A 19,245-nucleotide genomic window follows, 5' to 3' on the forward strand; every position below is an offset into this window, starting at 1 on the left:
GCGGGAAAGCAAATCCCCATATCAGTTGGCATGGAAAGTGAGATGGGCCCAATTTTGAGAGTTCTTGCAACCAGCAGGGCTTAGAGACTGGGATCTTAAAGGTCGGTGGGCTTGGTTACAGTCGAGGCTGGGGGGGGGAGGGCACTGTGCTGCTCTTAGAGAGAAGGCAGGCAAACAACCCAAGAGACCCTTGGGGGGGGGGGAAGAACTGGCCAGCACCATTTCCTTCCCCGGCCCCTCAGGGTAAGCACAGGGCCACTGTGGGAAAGCAGCACAGCACCCAAACTCACTACCTAATTTGCTTATACCAAACCCCACCTACTCACGCTCCAGGGCAACAGCCCCACTCAGCCATGCTTCCCTCAGTACCAGTGAAGCAGGCCCCCTCCCCTAGAAGACTACCCATACCGCTGCTCACACCGTGTCATACCGTGTGGGAGTTCTGCAGAGACTTGGTTCTAGTGGCAGTGGTGACGGGTCTTATTTCACAGACCAGAGCACACCGAGTTAAAACCCACCACATTCAATCCAGGGACTAAACACTGCCCAAAATAAGCAAAGAGAACCTCTGCAGACGACTGGCCTGAAGGATAAAGCAGCCAAAACAACAACAGAGCACATGCAACACACATTAGAGACACTTTCTAGAAGCACCAGGCCCTGGGGAACAAGGGATACTACACGGCAGGGCACTACAAGACTTCTTCATAAGGCCATTGCCTTCAAGAACAAGATGTATAGCTGACTTTCCTAACACACAGACACAGGCACAGAGACACAAAAAAATGGGAAGACAGAGAAATTTATTCCAAATGAAAGAACAGGAAAAGGCCATGGCCAGAGATTTAAGTGAAACAGATAAATAACATGCCTGATAAAGAATTTAAAGCAATGATCATAAAGGTACTCACTGGACTTGAAAAAAAGAGTAGAACACAAGAATGAGACTCTTAACACAGAAGTAAGGAATAACATAGCAGAGATAAAGGGTTCAATAAATGAAATGAGAAACATACTTGATGGAATGAACAGCAGGAATGAATTAATGACCTAGAAGACAGAGTAATGGAAAGTCACCAAGCTGAACAAAAGAGATAAAAAAGAATTATACAGGGGCACCTGGGTGGCTCAGTCAATTAAGCATCTGACTTTGGCTTAGGTCATGATCTCACGGTTTGTGATTTCGAGCTCCACATCTGGCTCTCTGCTGTCAGCGCAGAGCCTGCTTCAGATCCTCTACCCTCCCCCCTCTCTCTACCCCTCCCCCACTTGAGCACATGCTTTTTCTCTCTCTCTCTCTCTCTCTCTCTGTCTCTCAAATTAACATTAAAAAAATAATGATGCAAAAAACAAGAATTGGTTTAGGAAAACCAATGACTCCATCAAATGTAATAACTTTTGTATTATAGGAGTTCCAGAACAAGAGAAAAGGGGGCAGGAAGTTATTATGAAGAAATCATAGCTGAAAATTTCCCTAATCTGAAGAAGGAAACAAATATCCAGATCCAGGTGGCACAGAGAACTCCCATCAAAATTAACAAGCGGATCTGCACAAAGATATTGTAATCAAATTGGGAAAATACAGTGCGAAACAAAAACATTTAAAAGCAGCAAGACAAAAGAAGATGGTAACTTACAGGGGAAATTTCATAAGGCCAGCAAAGGATTTTCAGCAAAAACTGTCCAAGCCAGAAGGGAGTGGCATTATATACATTCCAAGTGATAAATGGGAAAAATCTGCAGCCAAGAATACTCTCTCAAGCAAGGCTATCCTTCAGAATAGAAGGAGAGATAAAGAGTTTCCAGACAAACAAAAATTAAAGGAGTTTGTGACCGCTAAACAAACTTGGCAAGGAATATTAAAGGGGACCCTGAGTGAAAAGGAGACACCGAAAGTGACAGTATAAAGGCAGAAAACACAAAAGCAGTTAAAATGAATACTTCTGTAAAAAAATAAGTCAAGGAACTCCCAAAATAAAAGGATATAAAATGTAAAAACACATACCTAAAATGTTGGGAGGACAGGAGCAAAGAATGGGTTCAAACATAAATGACCATCAACTTAATATAGACTGCTATATGCAGAAGAGGTTATATACAAACCTAATGGTAACCATATATCAAAACCCACTAATAAATATGCAAAGAATAAAGAGAAAGAAATCCAAATACATCACGAAAGAAAATCAGCAAACCATGAAAGACAAGAAAGGATCAGAATCTTCAGAAACAACTACAAAACAAATAATAAGATGACAATAAATAGATATCAGTAATTACTCTGAATGTAAATGGACTAAACTCTCCAATCAAAAGACACAGGGTGTCAGAATGGATTAAAAAAAAAAAAAGACCCATTTATATGATGCCTACAAGAGACTCATTTAAGACCTAAAGACACCTGCAGATTGAAAGTGAGGGGATGGAGAAACATCCATCATGCAGTGGATGTCAAAAGAAAGCCAGAGTACCAATGCTTATATCAGAAAAAATAGACTTTTAAACAAAACTGTAACAAGAGACAAAGGACACTATATGATAACAAAGGACACAACGCAACAAGAAGATACAACCACTGTAAATATGTATGTACCTAACATCAAAGCACCCAAATACATAAAACAGTTAATAACAAACATAAAGGAAATAACTGATAGTAACAAAATAATAGTAGGGGACTTTAACACCCCATTTGCATCAATGGATAGATCATCTGAATAGAAAATCAACAAGGAAACAATGGCTTTGAATGACACACTGGAACAGATGGATTTAATAGATATATTCAGAACATTCCATTCTAAAACAGCAGAACACACATTACTTTCAAGTACACACAGAACATTGTCCAGAATAGATCACATATTAGCCCACAAAACAAGTCTCAACAAATTCAAAAAGATGGATACCATTTATCTTTTCTGATGACAATGCAATGAAACTGAATCAACCACAAGACAAACTTTGGAAAGGTCACAAATACATGGAGGTTAAATAACATGCTACTAAAAAATACATGGGCCAACCATGAAATCAAAGAACAAATAAAAAATACATGGAAACAAATGAAAATGGAAACACAGCAGTCCCAAAACATTTGGGATGTGGCAAAAATGGTTCTAAGAGAGAAGTTTATAGTAACACAGGCCTACCTCATGAAGGGAGAATAATCTCAAATAAACAACCTAACCTAACACCTAAAGGAGCTAGAAAGAAGAACAAACAAAACCCCAGACCAGCAGAAGGAAGGAAATAATAAAGATTAGAGCAGAAATAAATTATGTAGAAACTAACAAACAAAACAAAACAAAAATCAATAGAACAGATCGATGAAACCAGAAGCTCATTCTTTGAAAAAAATAATAAAATTGATAATCCTCTAGTCAGACTTAGCAAAAAGAGAAATTTGACCCATATAAATAAAATCACAAATGAGAGAGGAGAAATAACAACCAACACCACAGAAATATAAACAATTATAAGAGAATATTATGAAAAACTATATGGCAACAAATTGGAGAGCCTGGAAGAAATGGATACATTCCTAGAAACATATCAACTGACAAAACTGAAACAAGAAGAAATAGAAAATGTGAACAGACTGATAACCAGCAAAGAAATTGAATTAGCAATCAAAAAACTCACAAAAACAAAAGTCCAGGGCTGGATGGCTTCACAGGTGAATTCTACCAAGCATTTAAAGAAGAGTTAATACCCGTTATTCTCAAACTATTCCGAAAATATAGAAAAGGAAGGAAAACTTCCAAATTCATTCTAAGGGGCCCGCATGACCCAGGTACCAAAACCAGATAAAGATCTCACTAAAAAAGTGAACTACAGGCCAATATCCCTGATGAACGTAGATGCAAACATCCTCAGCAAAATACTAGCAAACCTAATCCAACAATACATTAAAAAAAATAATCCACCACGATCAACAAGGATTTATTCCTGCATTGCAAGGGTGGTTCAATATTCACAAATCAATCAACTGATCATCACATCAATGAGAGAAACCATATGATCATTTCAATAGATGCATAAAAAGCATTTGACAGGGGGCGCCTGGGTGGCTCAGTCGGTTAAGTGTTCAACTCTTGATTTTGGCTCAGGTCATGATCTTGTGGTTCATGAGTTCAAGCCCCATATCAGGCTCCGCACTGTCAGCGCGGAGTATGTTTGTGATTCTCTGTCTCCTTCTCTCTCTCCCTCCCCCACTTTCTCTCTTTCTCTCTCTTTCTCTCCCTGTCTCTCTCTCTCTCTCAAAATAAATAAAATACACTTAAAAAAAGCATTTGCCAAAGGGCAACATCCATTCATGATAAAAACCCTCAATAAAGCAGGTTTAGAGGGAACGCACATCAACATAATAAAGGCCATATGTGAAAAACCCACAGCTACCATGATCCTTAATGGGGAACACTGAGAACATTTCTCCTAAGGTCCAGAAAAGGACAAGGCTATCCATTGTCACCACTTTTATTCAACATAGTACTGGAAGTCCCCTAGCCATAGTAATGAGACAACAAAAAGAAATAAAAGGCATCCAAATTAGCAAGGAAGGCAGAAGACTTGATACTCTATATAGAAAACCTGAAAGACTTCACCAACATACTGCTATAACTGAGAAACAAATTCAGTAAAGTCACAGGATACAAAAACAATGTACAGAAATCTGTTGCATTTCTATGCACCAATAAGAAGCAGCAGAATGAGAAATTAATGAAACAATCCCATTTGCAATTGCATTAAAAATAAGATAACTAGGAAAAACCTAACCAAAGAGGTGAAAGACCTGTACTCTTAAGACAATAAAACAAGATGAAAGAAGTTGAAGATGACACAAAGAAATCGAAAGACATTCCATGCTCATGGATTCGAAGAACAAATATTGCTAACATGTCTATACTACCCAAGGCAATCTACTCATTTAATGCAATCCCTTTCAAACTACCAACAGCATTCTTCACACAGCTGGAAGAGAAAATCCTAAAATTTGCATGGAACCACAAAGACCCCAAATAGCCAAAGCAATCTTGAAAAAGAATGGCAAAGCTGGAAGCATCACAAGTCTGGACTTCAAGTTAAATCACAAAGCTGTAGTAATTAAAACGGTATGGTACTGGCACAAAAATAGACACATGGATCAATGGGACAGAACAAGAAACCCAGAAATGACCCCAAAATTATATGGTCAATTAATCTTCAACAAAGTAAGAAGGAATATCCAATGGGAAAAGGACAGTCTCTTCAACAAATGGTGCTGGGAAAACTAGACAGCAAGATGCAAAAGAAAGAAACCAGGCCACTTTCTGACACCCTACATAAAAGTAAATTCAAAATGGATAAAAGACCTAAATAGACCTGAAACCATAAAGATCCTAGAAAGGAACACAAGCGGTAACCTCTTTGACATTGGCTGTAGCAACTTCTTTCTAGATATGTCTCCTATGGCAAGGGAAACAAAAGCCAAAATAAACTATTGGGACCTTAGCAAAATGAAAAGCATCTGCACAGCAAGGGAAACAATCAACAAAACTAAAGGCAACCTACGGAGTGGGAGAAGATATTTACAAATGACATATCTAATAAAAGGTTCATATCCAAAATACATAAAGAATTATACAACTGAACACCCGCAAAACAAATAATCCAGTTAAAAATGGGCAGAAGACATGGACAGGCATTTCTCCCAGGAAGACATCCAGATGGCCAACAGACACACGGAAAGATGTTTAACCTCACTTATCATCAGTGAAATACAAATCAGAACTACAATGGCATATTACCTCACACCTACCTTCATGGCTAAAATCAACAACACAAGAAACAATAGATGTTGGTGACGATGTGGACAAAGGAGAATCGTCTTGCACTGTTGGTGGGAATGAAAACTGGTGCAGCCACTCAGGAAAACAGTATGGAAGTTCTTCAAAAAGTTAAGAAGAGAACTACCCTACAATCCAGCAATTGCACTACTAGGTGTTTACCCAAATAATAAAACAACACTAATTCAAAGGGATACAAGCACCTCTATATTTGTAGCAACATTATTTATAAGAGCCAGGATATGGAAGCAGCCCATGTGTCCATCAATAGATGAAAGGTAAAGAAAAGGTGGTATTTATATAGAATGGAATATTATCCAGCCATAAAAAAGAAAGACATCTGCCACTTGCAATGATGTGGATGGAGAGAGAGAATATTAATGCTAAGTGAAATAAGTCAGAGAAATGCAAATACTATATGATTGCACTCATATGTGGAATATGAGAAACAAAACAAATGGACAATGAGAAAAAAAGAGAGAGAGAGAGAGAGAGACAAATGAAGAAATAGACTCTTTTTTTTCAACATTTTTTATTTATTTTTGGGACAGAGAGAGACAGAGCATGAACGGGGGAGGGGCATAGAGAGAGGGAGACACAGAATCGGAAACAGGCTCCAGGCTCTGAGCCATCAGCCCAGAGCCCGACGCGGGGCTCGAACTCACGGACCGCGAGATCGTGACCTGGCTGAAGTCGGCCGCTTAACCGACTGCGCCACCCAGGCGCCCCAATAGACTCTTAATTATAGAGAACAAATTGATGATTACCAGAGGGAAGATGGGAGGGGATGGGTTAAATAGGTGACAGGGATTAAGGAGTGCGCTTGTGATGCGCATAGAGTGATGTATGGAACTGTTGAAACACTATATTGTACACCTAAAACTAATATAAAACTGTATGTTAACTGGAATTAAAATAATAACTTAAAAAGCCAAATAAATATAAAAAGAATAAAAGAAATAAATTTAACAGGAAACATGCAACATCTATTTGAAGACAATTTGGGGGGCACCTGGGTGGCTCAGTCGGTTAAGCCTCTGACTCTATTTTGGCTCAGGTGATGATTTCATGGTTCGTGAGTTTGAGCCCCACGTCGGGCTCTGCACTGACAGTGTGAAACCTACTGGGGATTCTCCCTCTTCCTCTCTCTCTGTTCCTCCCCTGCTCTTGGTCTCTCTCCTCTCTCTCTCAAAATAAATACATTTTAAAAAGAAAGAAGATGGGGCACCTGGGTGGCTCAGTAGGTTAAGCATCCAACTTTGGCTCAGGTCATGACGTCATGGTTCACGACTTCAAGTCCCACATCGGGCTCTTTGCTGTCAGCACAGAGCCTACTTCGGATCTCTTAACCCCCCTCTCTGCCCCTCCCCCACTGGTTCTCTCCCTCTCTCTCTCTCTCTCTCTCAAAATAAATAAACTTAAAAAAAAAGAAGATAATTTTGTAATGCTACTGAAAAATACAATATATTAACTGACAAAACGGAAAGGTATCCATTTTCTTGGACAGGAAGATTCCATCTTGTAAAGTTAACAATTCTCCCCTAATTAGTTTGTAATTATGTGATCTCAATAAAAACACCAATATGATTGAGGACAATAAAGCAAGCTAATTCCAAAACATATAGTGAAACACAAAGACGTAAGGAGAGTCAGGAAGTTTCTGAAAAAGAAGACTGATGAGACAGGACGATTGTCCTTAGTGGATATTAACGCATAATATTAGGCTACATAATTAAATAGAAGTACTGGGCATGATTAGTACCGGTATACATGAGTAGACTTAGTTCACTGGGAAAGAAAAGAAAGTCCCAAAATAAACTCAACTACACATTCACACACATACACAGTAGTTTTGTCGGAATATTTTTGTCCCCTCCCCCCAATTAATGTTGAAATGCTAATGCTCAGTGCGATGCTATGAGGTGGGACCTTTGGGAGATGCTTAGGTCGGAAGAGCGGAGCCCTCATGATTGGGATTAATGCCCTTGTAAAAGAGATCCAAAGGAACTCGCTAGTCCCTTTCACCATGTAAGCATGTAAGTGAAGTCTGCAACCTGGAAGAGAGCCCTCTCTTGGCCATAATCCTGGACCTCTAGCTTGCAGAACTATGAGAAATACATTTCTGTTATATACTAGCTACCCACTGTGTGCTATTTTGTTATGTGGGAGGGTCCCCTCCCTAAGAAGAGAAAACGAAATAAAACAAAACAAAACGCCAAGGCAACCTGGCTGTACGTGCATGTGACAACATCCCTCGCGACCTTGTAAGATGAGACCACTGAATCAGACTGCATGTTTGCGTGTCACCGTATATGGGAGACAAAGAAATAGGAAAGGTATTTAAGAAAACTATGCCACGTGGCGGTCGGGGCTCAGTTCTTCAGGTACCAACCCAACTGAGCGGTGCCGACACGAATAAAGTTGCTTCCTGGAAAGAAAAGCCTCGGGGTCACGACTCTGTGTGAGAATCCTGCTACAGTTAGGGCAGCCTGAACAGAATAAGATACACACACACACACACACACACACACACACACACACACACAAATTAAATATATGGCAAAGGTGGAAAGGGTCACTTCACATTGGGAGAAAATAGTTGGTTCAATAAATTGTGATGCAATTATTGGGTAACTTCCTGGGAAAAAACTATCAACTCGTAAATTATTTCTCTATACCCCATAATTCACATATAAGTTCCCTACCTGAAATTCCATTCATCTTTGATTGGCAATATCCACCAATGAAGCTCAAGCACCTCCTTCCTTTTGTCTAGTTTTGGTGTATGTCATATCCTGGATAATGTTGCATAAGTTGTTCTTTAGATATCTGTTAGGTCTAGCTCGTCTATATGATGTTCAAGTTCTATGTGTCCTAGTCGATCTGCTGCCCACTTGTTCTATTACTGAAAATGAGTTATTGGAGTCTAACTATTATTATTGAGTTGTCTACTTCTCCAATTCTATCCATTTTTCTCTCCATGTAATTTTGGACAGTCTTCTTAGGTGCATATATAATTGTTATGGATTCCTCATGGAGTCACTCTTTTATCATTATAAAAGGTCTTTGTCCCTTAGTCACATTTTAAAATTAAAATTCCTTCTGTTTGATAGTAGTATAGCCAATTCTGTGGTATATCTTTTTCAGTCATTTCACTTAAAACCCTGTCCGTATCTTTAAATCTAAAATCTGTCTCCCGTTAATAGCATATCGTTGGATCTTTTTAAAAACATTTTTTAACGTTTATTTATTTTTGAGAGACAGAGAGACGGAGCATGAGCAGGGGAGGGGCAGAGAGAGAGGGAGACACAGAATCGGAAGCAGGCTCCAGGCTCTGAGCTGTCAGCACAGAGCCCGATGCGGGGTTGGAACTCACAGACCGTGAGATCATGACCTGAGCTGAAGTCGGATGCTTAACCGACTGAGCCACCCAGGCACCCCTTGTTGGATCTTTTTTTTAAAACCCAGTCTCAAAATGTCTGCTTTTTGATTAATTAATTCACAACGTTATTGCTACAACAGTTGTTATCACTGCCATTTACTTTTTGCTTTTCCTGTGACTCATGTTATTTTCTCATTTTTTCTTTTTTTTTTAATTTTTTTTAATATTTATTTATTTTTGACAGAGAGAGACAGCGCATGAGCAGGGGAGGGGCAGAGAGAGAGGGAGACACGGAATCCGAAACAGGCTCCAGGCTCTGAGCTGTCAGCACAGAGCCCGACGCGGGGCTCGAACTCACGGACCGCGAGCTCATGACCTGAGCCGAAGTCGGACGCCCAACCGACTGAGCCACCCAGGCACCCCACTCATGTTTTCTTTATTGCCTTCATTTGTGAGTATTTTCAGTGTAGTATTTCAGTGACTTTAATGATTGTTCACTATTTTTCAAATTTATTCTCCTGGTTACACTAGAGCTTTCAGTATACATCTTAACCGGTCAGATCTACTTCAAATTTATAGCAGCTTAATGACAGTGAGAGATAGAAATGTTACTCCTATGTAGCTCTGTCCTTAAACAGACTTTTCCAGTCTCTGTTCCAAATAAAGTCGGCCCCTTTAGGGAGAGCTACTGAGCTCCCTGTTCTTATGGCCTGACGCTCCCCCTATGTGAACCTCTTTGCTACTGCTCCAGAGATGGGGGCAGGAACCTTTACTCTTGCAGTACGACCCCTCGCATGCAAAGCTCCAGACTTGGGGGCAGGAAGGGGAGGGGTATCCTTTGTCTTCTTGGTTTGTCCCTCCGAGCATAGGACCTCTGCCTTCCATGGAAGCTGGGGCGAAGATTCCTGGAATCTTCAGTAATCTCAGCTTGCTGTGCCTGGGAGTGGGAGGTAGGTGGAGGGAGGGAGCCTCGAACGTCCCTTGCCAGGAACAGAGCTTCTGCAACACAGAACTGGGAAGGATAAGTAATGCTGGTGGCCAACCCCTCTTGGAGAGAAATCATAGTCATGAACTGGGATATGGATGTGTTTATGGTACAGCCGAGCAGACTAATCAGAACTGATGCTGGCTATCAGGAGTGGATATATAATTAACAGGGCACAGTGAAACATAAAATATGGGACTCCTTCTTCAAAACTCATTGAGAATTTAACAATTTGCTAATCATATTACATCTGAATTCCTATTACCATGGGGGTTTTAATGTTTAGCAAGGATAGGTCTACTTAGGGAAGTGGTGATGTATCCTATCGCGAGATGACGAGAGGCATCCTGGTTTCCACTTCAGTTTTAGTTCTCTTCCCCCTTTTAGAGAGAAATGGTCACTACCAATAAGAGTCAAAGCTATGGTTGCCCTGCTCATGGGCCTACCTCTCCATTACCTTATTTTAATCTCTTTCGTTCTAAAATGCTCCTATGTATCAGTGCTTTTCAAATTGAATGTGCAAATGAACCACCTGGAGATGTTCTTAAAATGCAGGTTGCCAGTTGAGCAGATTTGGGTTAAGGTCTGAGATTCTGCATTTCTAATAAGCTCCCGGAGATGCCCACTCTATTGGTCTGTGGACCACAGAGAAGAAACGCTGAATGATACTAAAAGCTTGACTCTTGCTCGTCAACTATAGGTCATTATTCCCTAAGTGTTAAAGCCACTGTCTACACTTGGGTTGCCCCATTCTCTCCCAGAAGTCAACTGTCAATTAGTCTGAAAGGTGGATGTACTTTTAAAACACCTCTGAGTGATTTCAAAGGCTTCTGCCTTTTAGTGCCTGAACTTTAAAAAAAAAAAAAAGAAAGAAAGAAAAGAATCACACCGTCAGAAAGTAGGAAATGCTGTCTGCCAACTAGCACAGGAAACTCTGAAGCTTTTACTGCATATTTGTGACATCTGAACTTTTCAAATCTGATCTTTCTGTTTGTTTCATTATTTTCAGCCTTTTATGCATTGCATTCTTTCTACCTTTTTCGCGAAATGTAAAGCACACATTTAGACTATGAATGTGTTGAAAACTTCTTGCTTCTTATTAATCCACTCCACAGGTTACTCTTTTTTTTTTTAACATTTATTTATTTTTGAGACAGAGACAGAGCATGAACAGGGGAGGGTCAGAGAGAGAGGGAGACACAGAATCCGAAACAGGCTCCAGGCTCTGAGCTGTCAGCGCAGAGCCCGACACGGGGCTCGAACTCACGGACCGCGAGATCATGACCTGCCAGGCGCCCCTCCACAGGTTACTCTTAAAGCCAAACAATCTTACTTATGATGAATACATTCATCACAAGTACAGTTTAAAAAAAAAATTAGAAGAGTGCTGGTGGCTCAGTTGGTTAAGTGTCCGACTTCAGCTCAGGTCATAGTCTCACGCTTTGTGAGCTCGAGCCCCACGTCGGGCTCTGTGCTAACAGTTCAGAGCCTGGAACCTGCTTTAGATTCTTTGTCTCCCTCTCTCTGCCCCTCCCCTGCTTGCACTATCTCTCTCTATCTCTCAAAAATAAATAAACATTAAAAAATTAATTTTTTTTAAAATTAGAATCTCATCTTCCAAGATTTAATAATATCTCTGGCTTAGTACAAGTTATAAAATCACATTGTTTTATTAATATATCAGTGAGTAGATCTGACCCAACCCTTGACTTATCTATGTGTATCGCTCTGACCAGGGATTAATAAGGAAAAAAACCTATTAATAGAATCCAGGAAATGTACTGCAGGATTTGAGTATTCTAAAGTTACTTAAATACAACAATGCTTTTAAGGTAGGTTTATTAAATTTTTTGGAGAAAACATTCCATTTAATAAGACTCATTGAACATTTCGCCATAAGACTGAAAGTTATTCAGTCAACAGAATGTGTCTTGATGAGAAAAGACTTCTTGTTTCCTCTGAAAGATCTGAAATTAAGGAAGAACTCCGTTACTAACAAATAGTCATTAATAACATAAACTGTTTTAATTCAGACTAGTACCTCAGAGAAACAGATTTAAAAAAAGCATTCAGCAGAGAAATAAAGTGAAATATTTCATACACATTCAAATTTCCCTTTATCTTTAAAAGACTTGGCATTAAGAGATTTTTCTCCAAGTCACAATTTCTCCTTAAAGCCCACCAACCCGTAGTGACCTTCATCTTCTGAAATTCTATCATAGTCTCCATACAACTCAAATAGGAATCATCTAAAAACAACTCACAGTGCAAGTTATATTTTTTATGGAGTCTATTCTCCCCCAACTAGAGTATGAACTCCTTGAGGGCGGGCAACTTTTTTTTCAATTTTTGTGAAATCGGCCTGCAACAGACTAGTAATCTATTTCAGTCTCCATCCAGTTTAAGTAACTCTTTTCTTCCTCCCAATCCTGCTTTTCTCCTGTAACTCTTTCCTCGTATTGTTCCCTAATCTAGAAGTAAACAGCGTTTCATGTTCTGAGCCATTGTTCCTATATTTCAACAAAAGTAAACCTACCGCCAAATTTAGCTTAATAGCGTTGAGTTTTTAAATTATTGTATTTTCTGCAGACAATCATCATAATCCATACTACCTCAATTGTACACCCACGGTGTACAGGAAACATTATAAAATATAGGTCCATCAGTTCTAAATGCAGACTAAATGTCCGTGCGGTCTGTGGACCACAGAGAAGAAACGCTGAATGATATTAAATAGCAATGGGTCCAAACTAAAAGCTTGACTCTTGCTTGTCAGCTACAGGTCACTATTCCCTGAGTTTTAAAGCCACTGTCTACACTTAGGTTGCCAAATTCTCTCCCAGAAGTCAACTGTCAATCAGTCTGAAAGGCTATCTACTATCTCAGGCTAAACATTATGTTACACAACTTACCGTTTTCAGTACAGCTTTTTGCTTGTACAAAAGCAGACAAGTTACTAACAAAACAAACAATGAGACAAAAGCAAATGGTGTCAAGAAAAATACCAAGGTTTCCTTCCATATGTCATCTGGGATTAAAAATCACAAGAAAAGAGGCTCAGTTAGAGTTTACAGTTATTTTTCAAAGTTAATTATTTTATAAACCAGTAACTAGTGAAGAAATGCCTTAAAGTTGGCAACTTCTGCCTTATTTCCTGGTGGATAGATACCACGGTTCTATCTGTGTATAGCATTCCTTTCATCTGTGCACTTTTTATACAGAACAATCACTTCACTATACTGTAACATCCCTTCATTTCACTCAGCAAAACAACTCCCCAAAGCTCAATTCTTCTTTTCTGAGAGGATTTTGTTTAAAATTTGACCTGAGAAAATTTCATCAAAAAAGGATAACAGGGGCGCCTGGGTGGCGCAGTCGGTTAAGCGTCCGACTTCAGCCAGGTCACGATCTCGCGGTCCGTGAGTTCGAGCCCTGCGTCGGGCTCTGGGCTGATGGCTCAGAGCCTGGAGCCTGTTTCCGATTCTGTGTCTCCCTCTCTCTCTGCCCCTCCCCCGTTCATGCTCTGTCTCTCTCTGTCCCAAAAATAAATAAACGTTGAAAAAAAAAAAAGGATAACATATTAGCTAAGTGATTACAGAAAGAGGTCTTGTGTATCCCTTAACTCTTTTTTTTTTTTAATTTTTTTTAACGTTTATTCATTTTTGAGACAGAGACAGAGCATGAATGGGGGCAGGTCAGAGAGGGAGGGAGACACAGCATCTGAAACAGGCTCCAGGCTCTGAGCTGTCAGCACAGAGCCCGACGCGGGGCTCGATCTCACGGACCGCGAGCTCATGACCTGAGCCGAAGTCGGACGCCCAACCGACTGAGCCACCCAGGCGCCCCTATCCCTTAACTCTTAATACGTCAAAGGTTTATATTGTATCATATAATGCCGCAGCAAGCAAGAGCTGGTGACGGAAAGCGGACTACATCACCAGAAAATATGCCACTTTGGCATGGGGATTATTTTGAGCTGAAGGCAATCAAGACCCACCAGACTCAAGAAAAACATTTACCTCTCCCTTAACTACATAAACGAATTTAGATGGGGGGGCTGGCTCTGAGAGAGAGCTATTACGAGAGCCAACCTCTATTTGAATAACCTATCTCTGTGAAAGGGCAAAACATCTAATTACAGTAGTGCCTCAACCCCCTGTCCTTGTCCATGCTTTTGCTTTTACCCGTGGTTAACTGCAGTGCAGAAACAGACGATCCTCCTTCTGATGTATCATCGGGTCAACAGTAGCCTGATGCTATGCCATAACGCCTACATCATTTATCTCAGTTCATCTCATCACTTAGGCATTTTTGCATTCATTTCACACCATCCCAAGAAGAAGAGTGAGTACAGTATAAGGTATTTTGAAATACCCCATTATTATAGTACGTGTATTGTTACAGCTGTCCTATTTTGTTATTGCTGTTAATCTCTTACTGTGGCTAATTCATAAACTTTCTCATAGATTATACAGGAAAAAACAGTTCATATAGGGTTCAGTACGCTCCATGGTTTTAGGCACCACAGGGGGTCTTAGAATGTATCTCTTATGGGTAAGGGGGGTACTACTACTGTACCAAACATCTCTTCTTGTTATGCTGTGAATTACTCTCCTCCGCCTTTGAAGTCCCAGGCCCTGATCCCATTGCTTAGCTCATGATGGCATATAAGCCTCAACTGCCCTACTTGCCTTCGGGTCTCACATTTCTATGGGGCTCCTATACCTATGCAATTAAATTTGTCTTTTGGGGGACACCTGGGTAGCTCAGTTGGTTCAGAGTCCAACTCTTGATTTCGGCTCAGGTCATGATCTCACAGTTTGTGAGTTCGAGCCTCACGTCAGGCTCTGCACTGACAGCAAGGAGCCTGCTTGGGATTCTCTCTCTCCATCTTTCTCTACACCCCCCCCCCAACCCCCGCCGCTCAGGCTCTTTCTCTCTCTCTCCAAATAAATAAACCTTAAAAAAAAAGAAAAAATTGATTTGTTTTATTAACCTGTTTAATGTCGATTTAATTACTAGAGCAGCCAAAGAACCTAGAAGAGTAGAAGGAACATTTTTCCTCCACAACAGTTAGCTTATTCAGCAGGCTAATCTTTAACTGGCCGGTTAGAATTCTTAGCATGTCAGTCTCCTGGATCTCTGCCTGCAGGATCTGATGAGAGCAAGAGTGGGGAAGAGTCCTTTTCTTTTTCTAAATTTAGATTGGCAGGAGAAAATATTTATGGAACTAGCTCCTTGGGTATAGTACCTTTGGTAAAGATTTGGTATTAGTGCTTGTGTTTTTTGTTGATCCTTTTCCTGTTCCCCTTTGTCATTTTCCAGGCCTTGAGAGTGTGGCTTTATGACCAGTGAGAATGTTCTGCTAACCAAAGGGGGCAGGTACCAGTGTGCCTTTGGCAGGCGGACAAGCGGGCTGTGGCTCTGAGCTGACGGTGGTCAGGACTGGGTCCAACTTACAAACCAAAACTTGGGCTCAACTAGGTCTACAGTGAGGTTTCTTTGTCTGACCCTGCCAGCTCTCAGGGGAATTTTGGTAGAAGGGGTCCCAGTCCATAAGGGGCCGTTTGTCACCTCAACCTTCATTGTCTCACTATGATGATAAAGGTCTTTGTTTTCTTATGCTGGATCTTGTGAGGGCTGCATCTTTTGCACTCTCCTCTGGGATATCTCTTGTGTCTGTGGTTAAGCCTAGAGAAACGTACTGGTTTGAGTCACTATTCAGATTAATAGGTCCTACTTATCAATGGCCAGACAATGGATCTTTTGAATCGGGACTCCTAGATTGACATTTGTTTTTTTTTTTTTTTTAGAGACCACTCGTCCTATTGATGTCTGTGGACAAACTAAACTAAAAATGGGACACAAAGGAATATAATGGCTAGCCTTAGGGACTCCCTTAAGGAGATGAAGGAACATAAATCAAAACAAACATTAAAGTCAACATCCAGTGTAAATTCCCCTTTTCAAAATCCAGCTCCGTCTGCCTATCTTAGCTTCGCTTTTCCTATAACATTTACAGAGAGCACTCTGGCCTGATCTCCAGTCCCAGGGTATACCGGTGACCTGTATAAATGCTGAAAGCTAGGAAGTGATTTTAGCAGAGGCACCCAAGAAGGGTGGTGGGGCTCACTTGGCTATCCCTTATAACTCCTCCTACTTACCAGGGCTTCAGGTATTCCTATACAATGTCCTTTTCAGGTATATCCTGGACCCCCGCCACAAAGAATTCATGTCCCGTGAACAGAAGCACATCTTTGAAATTATAAAGCCTCTTCACCTCCACTTTATGAGGATCATACCATTTTAGAGAGGAGCTGGAAAGATTCGTGGCCATTCACCCTCCCACTCACGAGGACCTTATTAGATCCCAAGGGGTGTTCTTCCTACCCATAGGTATCTTGCAGTTAAAAGACAAATCCCATGGCTCCCTGAGAAAACCACACCCCTCACCCCAGAGGAAACAGATGGCCAGAATTTCCCTTAGGCCTTCCCACAAATGATCAGCTGAAGGCCAATGTTCAGGGGCTGACAGAAGCCACAGGAGAGGCTTCTCCCCCCGCCACCTGGCAACAAAGGTGAATCGGTCCAAGGTTAAACTGTACACTGAGAAAGAAGGCCTTTGCCTAAAAGTTTTATACAGACTTTACAAAGGCCCTATGCAACTTCTTCAACATCAACTCGAATGCCCTTACATCTATCCTTGAAGCAGGGTTCCCGTATGGACCCCTCCCGGAGTTGATGGGTCATCAATATTGCACTAAGATTGTATAGAATACACATTAAAGGATGTATTATTTTGAGGATGCGACTAAAAACTCACCATACCCACTTTAAACTATGCATTGACTAAGGATAAGATATAATTCAGGACATGATTTTCTCAATGCCAGTTCCACAGTCTCCAGATGTCTTATGCCAGTGACAAAAATGAGTAACGGAACCCGTACGTGTTCTTTCGGATTCCACACATCTCTTGGTTAATTGAGTTCTCCCTTTCTACCTGTTTTTTCTTCATAGCCCTTAGTAATTATATGATACAGTTGGCTTCTTCATTGCTTCTCTCTAGCCAATATGAGAACAAAATATCAATTCTGTAAGGACAGGGATTTTTACTGCTATATGTCAAAAGCCTGAAAAAGTCTGACACATATTAGGTGCTTTATAAAGATTTGATGAATGAAAGAGAACAATGATATCAATATGATAGGGGAGATAACAGTCTAACAGGGACTCTATTATAATGGTACAATATAAAAATATGAATGATTGATAGATGCCAGTATCTGTCTGTATCTACATCTATACATGTATTTACATAGCTATATATCTAAAAGAGCGATGCTGAGTTAATTTCCTTCACCTTTCGACAATTGTTAGTAACTTCTGTTGATAAAGCTAGTATACTGTCAAACACGATAACATCTTGCGCCAGTCCCAAGGCTTTTTAGCTTATCTTGTTATTTAATTTGAATATGTCTTTTTTATCATAAGTCACTTTAAGTCAGAAGTGGAAGTGAATGACATATGCTTTTACCAATGATGACATGTTAATCGGAAAAATACTCATCAGGCACTAGACACTCAAAAACAAGCGTGCTCTTGATTTCAACTCAGGTCACGATCTCACGGTTCGTGAGTTCGAGCCCCTCGTCGGGCTCTGCGCTGACAGCTCGGGGCCTGGAGCCCGTTTCGGATTCTGTGTCTCCCTCTCTCTCTGCTCCTCCCCTGCTCACACTTTGTCTCTCTCTCAAAAATAAATAAATATTAATTTTTTTTAAATTTTTTTTTCAACGTTTATTTATTTTTGGGACAGAGAGAGACAGAGCATGAACGGGGGAGGGGCAGAGAGAGAGGGAGACACAGAATCGGAAGCAGGCTCCAGGCTCCGAGCCATCAGCCCAGAGCCCGACTCGGGGCTCGAACTCCCAGACCGCGAGATCGTGACCTGGCTGAAGTCGGACGCTTAACCGACTGCGCCACCCAGGCGCCCCAAGATTCTTAAACTAGTTTACTCCTAGTTAAAACTGAATATGAGATTTTTCCGTAAGCCTGTGTTTGAGGTGCTTGCTCGTTTATCTTCTCTGTTTGTAGACTATATGCAAGAGCGTTTTGATTTCCACGATTACAAAATAGACCATAAGAAAATTAACTCGCTCGCAAAGAGCTACAGTCTCGTAGTCACTGCTCTTATTCTCCTACCTTTCCAGCACTGTTCGTCACTCCACTCACTCCAGATTCCGTCATCCGAACAATAGATGTTGACTTTGCTTCTTACCAAAAAGCATAATTGTTGGCTTTCATTTGATATTCTTGCGACGCGTATCTCATTTTCGACGGTGGTAGTCTGAAAGCCAAGTAACAGTAAGATGCCATCACGGGATCTGATTGCCACTAGATAGAGCCCATCTGATCTGTCTCTCTCATCGTGGATTTTGTTCCGTAAAACATACGCGTCAAATGACTGGAGGGGTACATACCAGAGTCTTAACACTGATTATCTCTCCCTGTGGTGGTTTTCTTTTTTCTTTTTTCATTTTCCCCCCTTCCTTACCTCTAATTTAAATTTTTTCTACAGGGATAATGAATCACCTGTAGTGAAGGGCATGTGCGACAGGGCAAAATGCCTAGATAGCATTGGTGTTTCTGAGAGCCAGTATTCAGATTCGTGTCAAGTCTCTCAGGTTCCATCAACTGGCAAATGCTACACACACTGAGTTAGCAAAAAGAGAGTCCATCATGTGAATGTTATCTCTATGGAAACTACAGAGTTCATACACATCAAGTTTTCTTTCCCCCTCCTGACTCTTAATTTTGGTTAACTGCCATACAACGTGTGTGACAGAGCTCAGGGCTTCGCGTGAAATTACTTCTTCCGATATGAGAATGCACATGGCTGGACGATCTCAAAGGAAGAAACAAATCGCTGAGGAAATTACTTCCGTTTCGGCATTTCAAAGGGCTGAACAGTGTTCCTCATCCAACATAAGAGCTTGTCTTTTGTTGTAACTTTTCTTGGGAACCCGGCATCATGTAGTCGACCGGGAAGA

The 19,245-nt window shown here is 40.8% G+C and overlaps 1 protein-coding gene across 4 annotated transcripts in view; it reads right to left on the reverse strand.

Annotated features, from left to right (window-relative positions):
• Nucleotides 1–12,017: 12,017 nt before the first annotated feature.
• Nucleotides 12,018–19,245, reverse strand: part of IL13RA2 (interleukin 13 receptor subunit alpha 2) — a 39,262-nt gene continuing 32,034 nt past the window's right edge. For 3 of the 4 annotated variants that reach the window (XM_019824194.3, XM_019824192.3, XM_045050945.1), the window contains 3 exons: nucleotides 18,398–18,542; nucleotides 13,108–13,223; nucleotides 12,018–12,162 (listed from right to left, as the gene is read on the reverse strand). In XM_019824194.3, the coding sequence (XP_019679753.1) occupies nucleotides 12,112–12,162; nucleotides 13,108–13,223; nucleotides 18,398–18,542 (312 nt within the window). In that variant the 3' untranslated portion in view covers nucleotides 12,018–12,111. The remainder of the gene's footprint in view (nucleotides 12,163–13,107; nucleotides 13,224–18,397; nucleotides 18,543–19,245) is intronic. The other variant, XM_045050946.1, reaches the window with a different exon arrangement.

The sequence above is a fragment of the Felis catus genome, chromosome X (assembly GCF_018350175.1).
Source record: "Felis catus isolate Fca126 chromosome X, F.catus_Fca126_mat1.0, whole genome shotgun sequence".
Classification (NCBI taxonomy): domain Eukaryota; kingdom Metazoa; phylum Chordata; class Mammalia; order Carnivora; family Felidae; genus Felis; species Felis catus.